Here is an 18,002-nt window from a genome sequence, read left to right as displayed (position 1 = left end):
GTGTCTGCGTTTTAGCAAATCTTCATATTGTCTGCAACTTAATTTCCTTATGCAAAAGTGCACCTGTTTTTCTTTCTAATTTGATCCGAGAGGAACATTACATTTGTGTGCTCTTAAAATCTAATCTAATTGAAAATGGCAATATGGGAATGGTAGGGGAACAGGTTTTTTTTTTTAAAAAATATTTATTTATTTATTTATTTTGGCGGAATGGGGCTCCATCTCAAGGAGAAGATGAGATACCTGGCTCTAAAGAAGGTGGCTAACAGGGCTGCTCCCGGGGCCTATGGAGTCCACCCTCTACTTCCCAACTGGGACCAGGCCCTCAGTCCTCCCCAGCTGCTCCCTGGTCCTCCACGTGGCCTGAGCTTGCCCCTTCCTGCAGCGCCTGGAGCAGGTGGGTCCCGCATGAGGTTCCAGGAAGGGCCCATCCCCTGAGCGTCAGCAAGCGTCTGATTTGGCAGCTTGAGGGCAGATGAGAAGCTGGGGAAGGGAGCTGACATTTATTGGGGACCTTCTTCTGTACCAGCCACGCTTCATGTGCTGGCTCGGTTCTCACTCAGCTCTGTGACGGAGGGCGGGTGACTTCCCATTCTGCAGCCTCAGGGGCGGGCGGAGGTGCTGGGGTCTGTCCTTCCTTCTCCAAGGCCTCTCCCTTCACCCTCCTCCCCGGTCCCTGCCAAGAAGGCAGCAAGCAGTCCAGGGCTTTATGCAAAGTCCTGATGGCAGGAAGAGGGGGACTGGGCTGCCAGGGAACATGTGGAAAACCAGCCGGGTGATTAGATACTGATCTTTTGCAGGGCATCCGTGAAGCGGGCCGAGTGGGGCAAAGGTCCCCTCCAAAGGGAGGGATGAAGACATTAGGATAGGGGAGTGGCTGCAGGGGGGCCCTCCAGGGGTGAGTCCAGGGCTGGCCCCTGGCCCCGCCCCCTCCCCCCTCCCGCCCTCTGCAGCTCTCTCAGGAGGTGACGGAGGAAAAGAAAGAAATGGAGCCAGACAGTTGTGCCAACAGAACTCCTCCGTTGAGCGTCTTAATTACTTACGATCATGCATGCTCTCTCGCGTGCTAAACATTTATTAATGTGTTAGGATTTCCATTAGCACGTTGCTTGAGCTGAAATCACTCGCATGTGGCTGGGAAAGAGGAGAGGGAGCAAACAGCCCCCCCCCCACCACCGAACAGGCGTCAATCACAGCGACAGATCAGATGGCTCACGGCTAGAGGCGGGGGAGGGGCCCAGCCTGAGACTCCAGCGTGCATCCTCGCAGCCTTGCCATGCCTGGTGCTGCCACCCCAGAGGAGCTGAGCTCCAGAGGCCTGAGTCCGAGCTCCCTGTTAAGTCTGGCCCTGAGTGAGGGTTTTCCATGCATTTGTCTTCTATAACCCTCTGGCGTCTTCAAGGGTGCCCACTGGACACATGCTGAGACTGAGACTCGGGAACATTCTCCTTTCTTCCGTTTATGAAATATTTATGGAGCCAAGACAGGGTCACAGGCAGGCACTGCCTTTGCGTGTGAGTGCTGCGTCCTGCTCCCCTTCTGTCCTTACTGGGCAGGGCCGTGGCCAGGTCCAGCCCTCTCTCCACCGCTGTTGGCCTATCTGTACAAGAGACCCCTCCAGCTCTGACACTGAGGTCCCAGCCTCGGTCTGTGTTGGTGACCATCCCCCTTGCAGGCCACGGTGAGGAAGGTGAGGAAGGAAAGGCCTCGCCCGCGGGCATCCTGAGACGCCCCGTCTCCCCACGAGGACATGGGGCCCCGACAGAGGAGCGGTGGCGGCAGGCTGGGCCGCCGAGACGCGGTTCCGGCTGCGACTGCATCCAGACCTGTCTCCAGGTCCTCAGCACTGTTCTCTGTTCCTGAAAGGAGGAGGTAAGGAAGAGGGGACTGGGCGGCCAGAAAGAGCCCCCGGGCCAGACCTCAGGTGGCCCCAGCTCGAGCCCAGCCTCAGCCAGCCCACCGACATCTGCATCCACCCTCAGGCAGGCTGCTGAAGCCGGGGCCCCTCGTGGCTCCTGGACAGGTGGGCAGGCATCAGATGGCCTTCCCCACAGGCCAGCCCCTCCGTCAGATAGGCAGGAGCCCGGGCAGAGGGGCCGCCTCCAGGCAGGGCTCCCACCCTGGCCCAGCACTTGCCCAAGCACATCCTGATGCCTTCCACCAGACCCTAGGACATCAGAATGGGCTCCAGCACGCCGCTGCCCTGCCTGTCATAGCTTCAGCGGCCCCGCTGGCTGCCACCTAGTGCCCAGACCCCCGGCCTCCCTTGCCACCCCAGCCCAGGGCCCCAGCGCCTCTCCACCAGCCGGGGGCCTTGGCCCAGCTGTCCCCTCCCTCCTGGCCCCGATGTTTCTGAGGCGGGAGCGTTTTCCCACCTCTCCAGGTTATCCGTTTTCCCCGTGGCTGCTGGCCCTGAAGACCGGGAGCTCCTTGAGGGGAGACCAGGAGGGGAGACAGGGAGTGGCCTAGGATTCACCTCCATGTCCCCAGGAGGGGGAGGCGGGAGGAGAGGCAGTGGAAAGCGCAGAGCCGGTCTCTCCTCTCCTCTTCCCCCCTTAAGGGGGAAGGCCTGAGGCAGCTCAGTCTCAGGCCTCACTCGGCCTCACTGTGGTGACGCAGGTGGCTCAGCAGTGAGGGGAGCTGGGGGGTGGCGTGGAGAGGAGGCTGCTGACCAAGCAGCACCTCCATGCAGAGGCTTAAGAGCTATTTGTGCACCGCTGCCCACTAAGCTCTAATCCTTCGCCACACCTGGCCTCCCAGAGGCCAGGGACCAACCAACCACCCCCCAGCCCCACCGCTCACCGCCCCTCACAGCCTGTTCTGCACCTGCCTGGTCGAGAGGGGCGGAGGCTCAGAAGGTCACCCACACTGCACTTGGCCCTCCGTGCAATCCCAGCTTCCTTCTAGCCGGCCGGCAGTGGGGACAGCAGAGCTCAAGTGGAAGGCTGGACCCCCCACCTCTACCCGGCTCTGCTGAGGAAGCTGGTTTCCCCAGTGGTCAGAGACACGAAGGCCTCCCCGTGGGGCTGGGAGGAGCTGTCCCTCCCCTGGACACTTGTTCATCGAGCACCTACTCTGGGATGGGCAGGCAGTTGAGAGACAAGTCAGATGCGGCTGGCAGTGTTGGGTACTGAGTGGGAAATGCAGGTTGAGAGCTGGAGGGGCCCTCCACGGCTGTGGACTGAACCAGGTTCTCAGGAGGGTTCCCAGGTGGCGCTAGTGGTAAAGCACCCGCCTGCCAGTGCAGGGGATGAAAGAGATGCAAGTTCCATCCCTGGGTCGGGAAGGTCCGCTGGAGGAGGGCCTGGCCACCCACTCCAGTGTTCTAGCCTGGAGAATGCCGTAGCCAGAGGAGCCTGGCGGCCTACAGTCCAGAGGGTCTCAGAGTCAGACTCGACTGAAGGGACTTAGCACAGACACGCGTGTGCACAGAAGCAGGGGACACTGTCAGCAAGGGTCACTGGTCCCGGCAGGAAACAGGCTCAGGGAAGGGAGGCCTGGGCTGCCCCCAGCCTCGTGGCCGCCAGCCGCGGTCCCTTGTGGGAGGACGGGGATACCTACTCCTCGGGTCTGTAGGTCTGTGAGCCGGGCCCGGGCGGGACAGCGGGCAGCTTTGCCCTGCCGGTGGGAGTGGATCCTGGAGCTTCCTAGTCCCAGCAAACTGAGGGGGGCGACAGGTCTTTCCAGACTCTCTTGGCGACTGAGCCCAGTGCCACCCCTGCCACTGCTGCCCAGGCCTGAACAACTGAGTCGGGCCCTTGCCAGCACCCCAGTGCAACCCGCTTTCATCACTGGCACCCCACTGTGGATGATGGACAGTCTTCCTGAGAGCTCCTTTGGGGCAGGAGTAGCCAGGCGGGCATGTTGGGTGACCTGGGTGACCCCCTACGGACTGGGGGCCTTGGTCTCCCCACCTGCAAAGAAGGGTCAGAGTAGGTGACTTCTAACGACCTTCCTGTTGTTCTGTGAGTCCGTTCTTCCAAACAAGAAAGCATTCTTTGTTTTTAATTGTCTATCGTGCATTACACAGCAAATGTCCATCATGTCAGGGATGACCTTTAACCCCCCATCTCCCCACCCTGAAAGAGTGGACTCTTAGACTCTTTCACAGAGGGTGGAAAGTTATGACCAACCTAGATAGCATATTTAGTTAGAACTGGACATGGAACAACAGACTGGTTCCAAATAGGAAAAGGAGTACATCAAGGCTATATATTATCACCTTGCTTATTTAACTTATATGCAGAGTATATCATGAGAAACACTGGGCTGGCAGAAGCACAAGCTGGAATCAAGATTGCCGGGAGAAATATCAGTAACCTCAGATATGCAGATGACACCACCCTTACGGCAGAAAGTGAAGAGGAACTAAAGAGCCTCTTGATGAAAGTGAAGAAGGAGAGTGAAAAAGTTGGCTTAAAGCTCAGTATTCAGATCATGGCATCTGATCCCATCACTTCATGGGAAATAGATGGGGAAATAGTGTCAGACTTTATTTTTTTGGGCTCCAAAATCACTGCAGATGGTGAGTGTAGCCATGAAATTAAAAGACGCTTACTCCTTGGAAGGAAAGTTATGACCAACCTAGATAGCATATTCAAAAGCAGAGACATTACTTTGCCAACAAAGGTCCGTCTAGTCAAGGCTATGGTTTTTCCAGTAGTCAGAGATGGACCCGAGAGTTGGATGGTAAAGAAAGCTGAGTGCCGAAGAACTGATGCTTTTGAGCTGTGGTGTTGGAGAAGACTCTTGGGAGTCCCTTGGACTGCAAGGAGATCCAACCAGTCCATCCTAAAGGAGATCAGTCCTGAGTGTTCATTGGAAGGACTGATGCTGAAGCTGAAACTCCAATACTTTGGCCACCTCACATGAAGAGTTGACTCATTGGAAAAGACCCTGATGCTGGGAGGGATTGGGGGCAGGAGGAGAAGGGGACAACAGAGGATGAGATGGCTGGATGGCATCACTGACTCAATGGAGATGGGTTTGGGTGGACTCCGGGAGTTGGTGATGGACGGGGAGGCCTGGCGTGCTGCAGTTCATGGGGTTGCAAGGAGTTGGACTCGACTGAGCCACTGAACTGAACTGAACAGAGGGTGGACCTGAGTCTTAGAGAAAGTCAGCACTTCCTGTGATAACCTAGATCCATCCACTCAGTCTACAGACAGTCCTTGGGCACCTGTCATGTGCCAGGCCCCAGGTACCAAACAGAAATCCCAGCTCATTCAAGTAGGGCAGGGGTCCCCAACCTCCAGGCTGTGGACCTACGGTACTTGCTGGGAGATCAGCGGCAGCGCTAGATTAGAAATAAAGTGCACAATAAATGTAATGCACTTGAATCATCCCAAAACCATCCCCGCTCCCAACCCCTGGTCCATGGAAAAATTGTCTTCCACAAAGTTGGCCCTGGTGCCAAAAAGGTTGGGGACTGCAGAAGTAAGGGAAACGATTTACGTGCACCTGCTGTGTGTTGAGCTGGGCTCTGGGGCCCTGTGATGAGCAAGACAGACCCCAGCCTACCCCTGGGCTCAAGGTACAGCCTAGGAGACCCATGAACAGAATAGGAATTAAAAGCTTCCAGGTTGTCATAAGCGTTAGGGGGTAACAAGCAAGGCCATGAGTTTGAGGGTCGGGGGCTCAGCCTGGCCAGGGCAGGGCTGCGCGTGCTGGTCTTGACCCAGGAAGTCCATCGTCTGTCCCTCTGTCTGGCCAGCAGGGGCCGTGTCAGAATCAAACTCTTCACCTTGACCTCTTTAGCGATGGGCCTAATCACCGGGCCAAGCACCTTACACCTTGAGCAGCCGCACCCCACCCACCCGCCACGCCTGCCTGCCCCTTGCTCCTTCCCCCCAGTGCACACACCACCAGGTTCCCCACTCAAGTCCTGACGCTGCCCGCTTCCCAGGACAGCAGGGCTCTGGAGCCCCAGGTGGGCTGCAGGGAAGAGGGCACGTTTCTGAGCAGAGAGGTGTAGACATCCCAGGTGGGAAGAGAGACAGCACAAGGGAGCTTCAGCAACGGAGGTCTCGGACACTGGGATGCTTCCTGGCGGGCCTTGCGTTCCCTGCCTCAGGGCCTTTGCACTGGCCGCTCTCTCTCCTTGGACAGCTCCACCCCTTAGGGCCCTTCCATCCTCGAGGTCTCAGAGAGGCCTTCGTGGGCAGCTCCAGGCGAGTGTGTATCGGGAGGACGTCACCATCTGAACAGTCTCTGTTGTCGTTTGTTTCATGGTTTGTGGGGGCCCCTTCCCGCCCCCATGGAAGGGCATGTCCTACAGGCAGGGGCTTGGTCCTTCTTGTCCACCATGTTCCCCAGAACTGAGTTTCTTGTGTAGAACACAGTTGATGCCGGATAAAAGTCACGGCTGGACCGTGGTCATTGAGGATCCCGAAGGCCAGGCTGCCCGCAACCCCACTTCACTCCTGGGAGGGGGTCCTCACGATCCTATTGTAGATGGGGGCCCTCATTCGCACCCTGAGCTCATCCTGCTTTTCTGGGATACACCATCACGGCTTGCCGATCACAGGGCACCCAAGGGCCACTGCCCCAGCCCAGCCTGACCCCCGTTCCAGGCCGCGGTCCGTGTGCTGTTCCTAGGGCCCATCTCCCCTTCACATGGGAGCTCCCGGGACCACACCTCCTCGCTCACCACAGGGATCTGGCGCCCGGCATAGGCTTGTCCCTGTTCACCTCCTGGAGGCAAGGCCCTGCTTCAGGAGCCCTAAGAGCTTCTGTCCCCTCCCCACTTTGGTCCCCTATGCCCTGGTCCCTTCCTCCACCATTGCTCCCTTCAGCTCATCCTTGAGGGCTTTTGAGCCACCTTCCTCTCCCCACGATCTGCCCAAGTTCCCCTGGACAAAGCCCCTGGCAATAAGCCCCACCCCAGCTGACCCCAGCCCATGAGGGCCCACACCCCAGACGGGCCTCGGGCCTTCGCCGGTCCTCTGTCTTCAGTCTATGCTGACTTCCCCACTTGGCAACCTGGCAAAGCGCCCCTCCCTCAACACACTATTCCCCCTGGATGTCTCTGCAGAGAGGTGGCCTCCCCTCCCCGGGTTGGGAGCAGGTTTTCCCACAAGGAGGAGCCTCGGGTCCCCCAGTGGCCTGCACATAAATGTCGGTTTAAACAAGTGAGTGAGTGAGCTCCAGTTCAAGGGAACAAATGCTTTTTGAGCTCCTGGGCAACGTGGGGCTTGTGTCCGGACCCCGGAGCGCCCTGCTGCACTTGTGAAGCTCATGACCTGACCGGTGGGCACCGCCAGTGTGTGGTGACTGGATAAGCCCAGAGGTGATCCAGGTGGGGAAGGGACGGCTCAGGGGCTGAGTGAGGGGATGACAGCGCTCTGCCCTCCAGGAGCTCGTGGGCCAGGTGGGAGGGAGGCAAAGTTTGCCTGCCCTGAGCCAGAGGGAAGTGGGCCTGGAGCTAGGGGTACCAGTGCCAGGCCAGGGCCATCAGCTGACATGGCAGAGGGGGACAGAGAAGTTGGGGGCAGGCCTCCGCTCTTTCCCAGGGTCCCCAGCACGCGCCCCTTCTTCCCGACCACAGCCTTCCACCTGGAGTCACCTTGGCCCCACCTGGAAGCCAATTAGGCCCCTCGCTGCAGCAGTGAGGATTAATATGATTAATAACGCCCCCAATCTCTGAGGTGCTGATTCAGCCGGGAGCTTAGGGAGGGGAGGTCACTTTATAAGGGCCTGGGGGGGCAGTCGGAGCCCGGAGTCATCCAGCCGGAGCCCCGTGTGGCTGAGCTCCGGCCTCAGAAGCATCCCCGGGTTCGCGCCGCCGGCGGGCAGCCGCAAGGGCCGCAGCCATGAACGGGACGGAGGGCCCGAACTTCTACGTGCCTTTCTCCAACAAGACGGGCGTGGTGCGCAGCCCCTTCGAGGCCCCGCAGTACTACCTGGCTGAGCCATGGCAGTTCTCCATGCTGGCCGCCTACATGTTCCTGCTGATCGTGCTCGGCTTCCCCATCAACTTCCTCACGCTCTACGTCACGGTCCAGCACAAGAAGCTGCGCACACCCCTCAACTACATCCTGCTCAACCTGGCCGTGGCCGACCTCTTCATGGTCTTCGGGGGCTTCACCACTACCCTCTACACCTCTCTGCATGGATACTTCGTCTTTGGGCCCACGGGCTGCAACCTGGAAGGCTTCTTTGCCACCCTGGGCGGTATGAGCTGGGTGCGGTGGGCTGGGCGAGGGGTGTGTGTGTATTCAGGAGCCAGGAGCTTGGGTGTGGCGGGGGTGGGGGTGTGGGGACAGCCCCATCCTTGCGGATGGTGGACGAGAGCCCGTGAGCCAAAGCCCTCCCTTACTCAGTCAATAAACGCTGTATAAGCAATGACAAGATTGGCCGGCGTTGGTGGAGGGCGGGCGCCAAGCACGTGATCTCACTGGCACTGGGGTCGTTGTCTTGCCCTCCAGCCAGGAGACAGATGAGAGGAGTCTGGGCCCTCGCTGGGGTCGCAGGCAGTCTCTGGCAAAGCTGAGTTGCAAGCCTATGTCTCTGCGGCCCCTCAGGCCACGGTTCTGCTCCCCTTGGAGCAGCGGGGCTGGGCGAGACCTACACCGGGTCCCGGGGACAGAGAGCTGGACACGGATGCCTGTGCTCAGGGCCCCAGGCTGGGGCGGGATGAGAGTCCTCAGTCCTCCAGGCACCGGCCTCTGCCTGCACTGGGCGCCGGGCATGGTTCCTCCCCGGCTTCTCTCTGACTCCATCCCAGCTCGCCTCCAGGCTCTCTGCTCTGCTTGAAGGCTTTCTGCCTTGAGGAGTCCATTCACAGGGAGACAGTAGACCTGGTGAGGTGATCTGTGTAGCTGTGAGCCATGCTTTTAAAATATTTTCACTAAAAAATGGGTGAATAGATTCCATTTAGCCGATAAGAAAACTGCAGCGTGCAGAGGGGAAGAGTTGACTCAGGAACGTGGCAGGCCAGTGCCCAGGGCCTGGGGCTCCTGGCTCAGACCCAGGAGCGTCCCCCATCGGGGACACGGCCTCTCGGGCAAGCAGGAGACGCGGGAGGTCATCGTCACAAAGCCTGGGGGCAGAGAGAGCCCGCACCAGCCACAGGATGCTCTGTCTCCTCTCTCCCATGTGTGTCCAGGCCCTGCCTCAGCCCTGTTCCTGGGGCGCTGGCCATTGCTGGATGACCACGATCCCCCAGTCTCAGGCCAGAAGGGTGCCGCCCACAGGTGGGCACTCCTCTGCAACAACCGTGGGCCTGGAGTACCCGCTAGCGTTCCCTTTCACTCTCAGAAATGCCCCGGTTGGTAAACCCCACGGCCACCTCCCTCCTGAGTTTCTGGGGGTGATGTGCAGAGCAGATGTCTGAACCCCATCATTATCATTCCTCCTCCTCCCTCTGAGCAAAACACTCTCCGGGTCCCTGGCTCCCGAGAGAGGGTCACCCATGCCCAGGGTGTTCCATGTCCCTGGTGGCGAGAGGCCCGCTGCCCAGGAGGAAAGGGAGGCCTCCCCCTCTGGCTCCTGCTGCCTCTGCCATCCCCTGTGCCTGGAACTCTGCCGGTGGCCCCACAAAGGACACACTGTTCTGTGAAAACTCCCCGCTGGGCTCCCAGCTCTCAGCCATGACCCTGCGAGCTGATTGCCATGTTCCCCGCGAACCCGGAGCTCTGGCTGCACTAACCTTCCTGGGAGTTCCTCCATGTGGTGTATCGGCCTGTCTGCCCTGCTACCTCCCCTCGTCCGTGTCCAGACCCTCCGCTCCTTAAGTCTGCACTCCAGGACTGCTCCCCGGTGCCCTCCTGGTCGGCCCCCCTCCCCATCCCCGGGAGGAGCACACCTCCTCCTCAGACAGACAGGTCCAGCCACGCGGCGGGTTGGCTGACAGCGGCTGCCTTGCAGGTGAAATCGCCCTGTGGTCCTTGGTGGTCCTGGCCATTGAGCGGTACGTGGTGGTGTGCAAGCCCATGAGCAACTTCCGCTTCGGAGAGAACCACGCCATCATGGGCGTCGCCTTCACCTGGGTCATGGCTCTGGCCTGCGCCGCGCCCCCTCTGGTCGGCTGGTCCAGGTAACGGCCCTGAGCAGGAGGGGAGGAGGGTCTCCGGGGTGCTTCCTAGGGTCCTCCAGCCGGAGGGGGGCCGGTGCTGCCTGGTTTCAGGCCCCCCGAGATGGCAGCTGTCATAGGGTTGAGGTTTAGGGCAGGGAAAAGAGGGTCAGCTCCTAACGTCACTACGGGGCTGCTCCCCGTGTCAAGGAGACTCCAAGACGCCCCAACCCTTCACCTTGGCTGTGCCCCTAATCCCCAACTAAGCCAGGCCAGATTCCAATCCTCTTTAGTCCAGTGCCCCGGGAGCAGCTCCTCTGACCTCAGGCCTCCGCCCCTGCAGAAGCAGAGCCTCCCTCATGCAGGTGTGGCGGTGTGGCCCTGGGAACCAGTCCTGGCAAGACTCTCGGCTGATATCCCCCAACAGGCTGAGATGAGATGGCGGTGGGGTGGAACGTGGTTTGGGAAATTGGCCTCTGTGGGTTCCCAGAGGCTTCGTGCCCTTCTGCTTCCAGGAAACTGCCATCTCTCTCCCCTCTCCTTCTCGCTCAGTCTTCCTGGGGCCAGTGTTTTCCCTCCTGAGCAATTTAGCAAGGGGCAAAAAACCCTGCCCCTCCCTCCCTATCTTCTCCAGTCTGGCCTAGTTACATCCTCGTAGACGCAGCTAATGGACAGTGGGTTTCCTGGGGTCGGTTCAGTGTCACCGTCCTCTGAAATCACACGCCCTAACCACACGCCCCAGGGCCTCTTGTTTCCAGAAACTGCGCAAAAATCCCTTAATTACTCTGAGCGGCCTAAAAAGACCTGGGTGCCTGCAATACAGACATTGGGAGCTTTTCCCTTCTCCCCACCTACCTCATGGTCCGAGGCCTGGCCCCCGGCCACTCGGGAGTGGTAGGCCGGGTGAAGAAGCGCCAGGCAGGGAAGCAGGGGGGCAGAGTAGGGGCGCTGGGCGTGAGAGACTGGGAGAGACCAGGGTCCTGGGGTAACACAGCGCGGAACAAGGCAACAACACTGTTTCCACACACTTGGATCCCTTATCTCAGTAGATGTGAGCCTCACAGCCAAGGAAAGGTTTATTATCCCCATTTTACAGAGAGGGGAAGAGAGGCCCAGAGTGAGGGCAGCCCCGCTGCAGGCGTTGGCAGAGGACTCTGGCCAGCGGGGCCTGTTCCCCGGTCCCTCACACGCGGGTCTCCCCCTGCCCCTCCGGCCCCTGCCCCCCCGGCCCCTGCCCCTCCCCGGTCCTCAGGTACATCCCAGAGGGCATGCAGTGCTCGTGCGGGATTGACTACTACACGCTCAAGCCGGAGATCAACAATGAGTCGTTCGTCATCTACATGTTCGTGGTCCACTTCTCCATCCCCCTGATCGTCATATTCTTCTGCTACGGGCAGCTGGTGTTCACCGTCAAGGAGGTAGGGTCCTTGGGGGACCGGTGCTGTGGGGCTGGGGACAAGAGCGTTGATGAGGCTGAGCGCGGCCCCCGGCCCAGAGGAGCCTCAAGTTTGGACACCGGGCCCTGTGTCCCTGCAGGCGGCTGCCCAGCAGCAGGAGTCGGCCACCACTCAGAAGGCTGAGAAGGAGGTCACCCGCATGGTGATCATCATGGTCATCGCTTTCCTGATCTGCTGGCTGCCCTACGCCGGGGTGGCGTTCTACATCTTCACCCATCAGGGCTCTGACTTTGGCCCCATCTTCATGACCATCCCGGCTTTCTTTGCCAAGTCTTCCTCCGTCTACAACCCCGTCATCTACATCATGATGAACAAGCAGGTGCCTGCTGGTGGGGTGGGAAGGGGCCAGGTCCCCCCCGAGGCGACAGGTGGAGAAGCTGCAGTCTTAACTGGGCCTCAGTCTTTCCACCTGCAAAATGGGCAGGGAGGTGTTGGTTTTCCCTGGGGTAATCATGAGTCATCCGTGAGAAATGCAGATTCCTGGACCAACCCCCAGACCTTCTGATTAGAAGCTCAGGGTGGGCCCAGGAATATGCATTTCTAACAAGCCCTCTGACACTGGCTCAGGAAAGAGAAGCGCCAGTCCAGATGGTTCTGAAGGTCCAGACAGTCAAAGTCCTGGGCCTGGGAACAGGTGCCAGTCTCCACAAAGCTGGACAGGATGCCAAAAAGTCTCGTTCTGAGGGATAAAGGGATAAAGCAGTCCTTTTAACATAGACCAGAGGTTCCTCTGCAGGTTCTTTGGTCCAATGGGGAAAACCTGGAGTCAGACAGATCGGGTTCAAATCCCAGTTGTGCTAGGTTTTAGCTGTGTGGCTTTGGGCAAGTCACTTCCCTTTTCTGGATTTCAGTTTCTTCATCCATGGAAAGGATGAAATCCTAAACTCTTGGGTTCAAAGGGATAATTTCCAGATGGCTCTTGGCACACTGAGGGCATCATGGCACGTCACCAGTGACAGAATCCCTTCGGGTTTGGTCCCAGCACCTCTGGGTGGGGTTGGGAGGCTTAGTAAGTTCCTCCAGGGAGCCATCTGACCGGGGATCGGAGGCTGGGAGGGCCAGAGGCAGAAGAGGGAGATGGCACACCACGCTGCCAATGCCATTTCCCACCCAGACTCTGCGGGACCCTGAGCACCCCTACCCTAACCCTACCTCTTCCTTCCAGTTCCGGAACTGCATGCTTACCACCCTCTGCTGTGGCAAGAACCCGCTGGGTGACGACGAGGCCTCCACCACCGTCTCCAAGACAGAGACCAGCCAGGTGGCGCCTGCCTAAGCCCCTCCAGGGACTCCATGGCCAGCCGCGGGAGTCCCCCAGCCCCCACCCCACCCCAGCCTCAGCAGCTCCATCCGGAGCCGCGCCTGTTGGAACCAGCTCTCACAGGCTCCCTGAGTGTAAACACAAAAACCAACCAACCAAATGCAAATGAATCAATGAGAGAAACAGGAGGCGCCTCACTTGGCAGGGGCGGCCCGATCTGGAGTCCTGATTTCCCGGGGGCCCACTGTAGCTCCGCTCCCCTCAGCTCATCTCTCAGCTACACAAGAGCTCTTGCTCTGGAAAAGTGTCCCAGCTTAGGGATAAGTGAGTAGCACACGACGGGGCACGCCGTAGGTGCTTATTAATAAATGCTAGGTGGAGGAAGGAAGGAATGAATGGAGACGTGGATGGAGAGATGAACGGGTCGGGAGGGCATAGTCATTCTCTCATAACATGTTAGCAGCAGCAGCAGCAGCCTGCCCTTGGCTGATGACCTTGAGCAGTTGTTTTGTCCTTGGGCCTCACTTTCTTCCCCCATACAATGGGAATTCCAAATCTCTCCTCACACGGCTGCTGGGAAGATCAAATGAGATTGTGTGTGTGTGTGTGTGTGTGTGTGTGTGTGTGTGTGCACGTGTGCTTGCGTGTGTGAGCTCTTTGTAAATAGTAAGGAGCTGGACAGACTGTAGTTAACATTATGAATAATATCAATTAATATAAGTAATTCATTCCTATGATCATCTCCTCTTGATAGCGACCATTTTGAGATTGGGCAAAGCCCTAAGCATCCAGCCTCATCAGGCTTATAAACATTAGACAGACAGCAAGGCCAGACCAGTGCTGGGTGGTGGGCCACAGGGAAGGACAGTCAAGGAAATGCAGAGTGCAGTCATCAGGCCTGAGAAGAAAACAAAAACACAAAAAAACAACATCAGAGGACCAGAGTCTGGGGCCAGTGCAGAGCCCCCATGACGCGGGCCATTCCCTTCCAGTGCAACCCACAGAGAGACAGGTCTTGCTCTCGGCATCTGAAAAATCACTAGCTCTCCTGCCCAGCACCCAGGCTTCAGCATCTCTGGGCCCGTATGGAGCTTCTAGAAGTTATGTTCACCTGCCCACATTTAATGAAGAGCTGGGTCCCCAACATCACCTTTGTCTCAAAAAGAGCTTAAAAAACAAAAGTGTGGGAAATCCAGCTGGACCCACCTTCCCCCAGGGAAGTTCACAGATCACAGATTTTAGCTCCCTTGCTGGGCAAGCCTTCAGCGGCTCCAGTCCGTTCTCCACTCCAGAGAGTCCTTGCTGCTGCGAGGCTGGCTGGGACTCTGGGACATCAGAATCCAGCCGCCTCATAAATGCCCCTCCTCAACTACATACCAAAGCAGGAAGCTCTACCTCTCCCCAGCTCTGCCTGGAGATGAAGGCAAATTGGGGTATTAAAAGCTCGGCTCCTATCCTTGGTGTTAGTGGTGGTGGTTTTTGTCAGTCTCAAGCTCTTTATCTACAGGATGGGTGGAAACGGGGCAGTGTTCATCTGATCCTTGACCCTGGGGTTTCTGGGTTTGAGCAACTATCAGAGCCCCCTGGGAGTGCTTTAGGCTGTGGGGAGCAGGCCCAGGAATGGGAAAAGCTCCAATCTCGGAGTCACAGAGATCCAGGTGGCCCGTGAAACTGCAGGCAAATTTTGTCACCTCTTGGAAGCCTCCTTCTCTGCAAAAGGGGATCTTAAAACTGACCTTAATGAGATTTCAGGCTTTATGCAGCCAACGTGCTTCCTGAGCTCAGCAGATGATGAGAGGCTTTTTTGCATTACTGGAGCCTCAGCTCCGGGCTGGCCCTACCAGGGACCTCATCTGAAGGGGGAATGGGATGAAGGGGTAGCTCCCAAATGACCGTCCTCCTCCAAGGCGGGAAAAGGCAGCAGGAGTCTGAGAAGGGAGATCCTTCGTGCCATGGAGGGGCTGGGGCAGGTAATAGCTGGGATCTCTGCCATTGCCCCTCTCTACTCTGTCTCCCTAGGTGGGTGATGTCAGTCAGGATTCCTTTATCTGCAGGAGGCAGGAAATCACACTCAATAGTACCGAAGCAAAAGGAAGACACGATTGGCTCCCATAAATGAAAAGCTCAGGGCTTCAGGCATGCCTGGGTGCAGGTGTTCAGATGAGGTCACCTGGCTTTTGAGGGGGCTGTACTGGGTCTTCCTTGCTGTGCGTTGGCTTTCTCTATTTGTAGTGAGTGGGGGCCACCCTTCCCTCTGGCGCTGGGGCTCCTCATCGAGGTGTCTTTTCTTGTTGCTGAGATCGGGCTCCAGGGCACTTGAGCTTCAGTGAGTAGCTGTGGCTCATCCAATCAACTGCCCTGGAGCCTAGCCAGAGATGGAACCCACGGCTCCTGCACCTGCAGGGGAGACTCAACCCTTGGACCTCCAGGGAAGTCCATGTTATCTGGCTTCTAGGTCTCCCATTGGCTGCACTTTCCTCTGTGTTGCCTTTCAGTTCAGTTCAGTCGCTCAGTCGTGTCCGACTCCTTGCGACCCCATCAACCGGAGCACGCCAGGCCTCCCTGTCCATCGCCAGCTCCTGGAGTTCACCCAAACTCATATCCATCGGAGTTGGTGATGCCATCCAACCATCTCATCCTCTGTCCTCCCCTTCTCCTCCCGCCTTCGATCTTTCCCAGCATCAGGGTCTTTTCCAGTGAGTCAGCTCTTCACATCAGGTGGTCAAAGTATTGGAGTTTCAGCTTCAACATCAGTCCTTGCAATGAACACCAAGGACTGATTTCCTTTAGGATGGACTGGTTGGATCTCCTTGCAGTCCAAGCGACTCTCTAGAGTTTTCTCTAACACCACAGTTCAAAAGCATCAATTCTTCGACACTCAGCTTTCTTTATAGTCCAACTCTCACATCCATACATGACTACTGGAAAAACCATAGCCTTGACTAGATGGACCTTTATTGACAAAGTAATGCCTTTATGCCAGGTTAACTGTTCCGAAGATGTAAGCATGGAAATCACCAGTAATTCCAAGCTCAGCAAACCCTGCAGAAATGGGGCTTCTCTTCTCCATCTGTCAGTCGTTTCCAGGTAGGGCTCTCATTGGCCAGGCCTGGGTCACCTGATAGCTCCTAAGCCAATCACCAGGCTGGGATGGGCATTCATCCTCTGATTGGCCTGGCCCCCGGTCACCTGATTGCATTTGCCGCCCACGGTAGCGTTGAAAATGAAAGTCGCCCTGGCGCGTCCAACTCTTGGCGACCCCATGGACTGACTATACAGTTCATTGACTTCTCCAGGCCAGAGTGCTGGAGCGGGTAGCCTTTCCCTTCTCCAGGGGATCTTCCCAACCCAGGGATCGAACCCAGGTCTCCCGCATTGCAGGCGGATTCTTTACCAGCTGAGCCACGAGGGAAGCCCGGTAGTATTAGCCCTACGTTAACTGAATGATCTGAGGGTGGGGATAGGAAGGAGCCGAAAGGAAACTTCAGGAAGTGGTTACCAGAAGGAGGAGGGCCACAGGCAAGGAGCCGGGAACCAACAGCGGTCCAGAGGAGGTGCGCTTCGTGTCGGTGATACCCGGCTAGTTCGCCCTCCATCCACAGCAGTGACGAGAGGATTCCCACGGCCGACGGGTGTGGATCCCACCCTCTGTTTCAGATACTGTGTGGGACCAGGCACAGTAGTGGTAGGCACAGTGGCATTGCAGCTAGTCTGCCTTGTGGTCAGCCCTGTCCCCTCCCTCCCACAGCCCACTTATTGTGAGGATTCATCAGCGTCACATTCAGAGGAAAAAAATTTCCTCTAAAACCAGGACATTCTCCGACTTTTTCCTGGTAGAGAGTAAACCCTACTTAACTTCCTCAATTTGCAGTTGGTTTGACTGCCATTGGTGGGGAACCTGCCGCATATAAAGGCGGACAACTGCTGACTGAGTCTGGGGAGAGCGTGTTACCCACCTCATCTCCAGGCTCCAGGCAGCCAGTGTCCCTAGGCCAGGACGCGCTGGTCTCAGAGATGGACTGGAGGGAGCAAGTCTCTGGGCTGTGACCTGGCCAGGGACAAGGCCACAGAGCTCTCTCAGCCCCTGAATTTTGCCTCTGGAAGGAGAATGCGAAGAGTTTAGAACTGTAATCTGCAGAACTGTAAGTTCACACATAGAATAACCCCGGACAGTGTCCCAAGATGGCAAAAAAAAAAAAAAAAAATTTGGCGAAACTTAAATTTCATACAGGTCTCAGTGAAAACATCTCATGAGTACCAGAAGCAGCTCGTCCTCTCTCCAGCAGCCTGATCACGATTACCATTCCCCTGTGAAAAGGCAATCCTCTAGAAGAATTTTTAGATCATGCAGCACATTTTAGAACTTCCGTCCAAATGCAAAACTCTATCCTGGCACAGACCTGGAGCAGGGTTTCAGATGAAGCTCGTGGGAATGTTTGTATCCCTGAGTCTTTCTCAGTTCTTGGAAACGTGATCAAAATTGCTGCCCTCGTTGGCACCAGCTTCCACACGCCTCTTTGCCTCATCTCGGCTCCTGCTCTAGATGGTTCCCGCAGATGGTTTTCAGGCCTCCCTCCACTCAGCCGAGCTCTGCTCTGGCACCGAGACTGCTTCAGCAATGGGCGCTAAGCACCTACTGTGTGCCAGGTGTTGTGCTGGGCACAAGGGACACCACCAGGAACAAGACAGACACAGCCCTGCCCACTGCCCCTGCCTCCCAGAGCTCAAGGAGACAGGTAAGGCTGTGTTTTAACCCGGGTTGCTGGAGGCTGCTGGCAACCCGAGGAGGGGCCCCTAACATCCTAGGGGGTCACAGAGGGCTTTTCCGAGGACGTGATGTCTACACTGAGGCCAAAAGGATGAGTGAGAAACAGTTCAGATAAGGTGGTGATTGTTTAGTCGTTGAGTCAAGTCTGATTCTTTTGTGACCCCGTAAACTATAGAGCCCGTCAGGCTCCTCTGTCCATGGGATTCTCCAGGCAAGAATACTGGAGTGGGTTGCCACTTCCTTCTCCAGGGGATCTTCCTGTCCAAGGGATGGAGTCTGCGTCTCCTGCATTGGCAGGTGGGTTCTTTACTACTGAGCCACCAGGGAAGTCCCCCGGAGAAGGTAGATATAGATAAAAGAGGACCTTGTATCAGCTGCACTGACAACAACCTCCAAATCTCATGCTTCAGACAACACACTGTGTACTGTTGCTTGTGACTCTGTGGGTCAGCCAGGTGACCCAGACCAAGCTTGGTTGACCTTGGCTGGGTTCATTTGAGCATC

At 57.3% G+C, this 18,002-nt stretch overlaps 1 protein-coding gene across 1 annotated transcript; it reads left to right on the top strand.

The window, feature by feature from the left end:
- RHO (rhodopsin) lies at positions 7,718-14,175 on the top strand. The gene is made up of 5 exons (XM_018066700.1): positions 7,718-8,172; positions 9,868-10,036; positions 11,265-11,430; positions 11,549-11,788; positions 12,635-14,175. Exons 1-5 carry the CDS (start codon positions 7,812-7,814, stop codon positions 12,743-12,745), a joined length of 1,047 nt encoding a protein of 348 aa, XP_017922189.1. The 5' UTR covers positions 7,718-7,811; the 3' UTR covers positions 12,746-14,175.

Source organism: Capra hircus, chromosome 22 (genome assembly GCF_001704415.2).
Source record: "Capra hircus breed San Clemente chromosome 22, ASM170441v1, whole genome shotgun sequence".
In the NCBI taxonomy this organism is placed as follows: domain Eukaryota; kingdom Metazoa; phylum Chordata; class Mammalia; order Artiodactyla; family Bovidae; genus Capra; species Capra hircus.
Note: the sequence above shows the minus strand (reverse complement) of the source record. Positions and strands in the feature narration are given on the sequence as shown.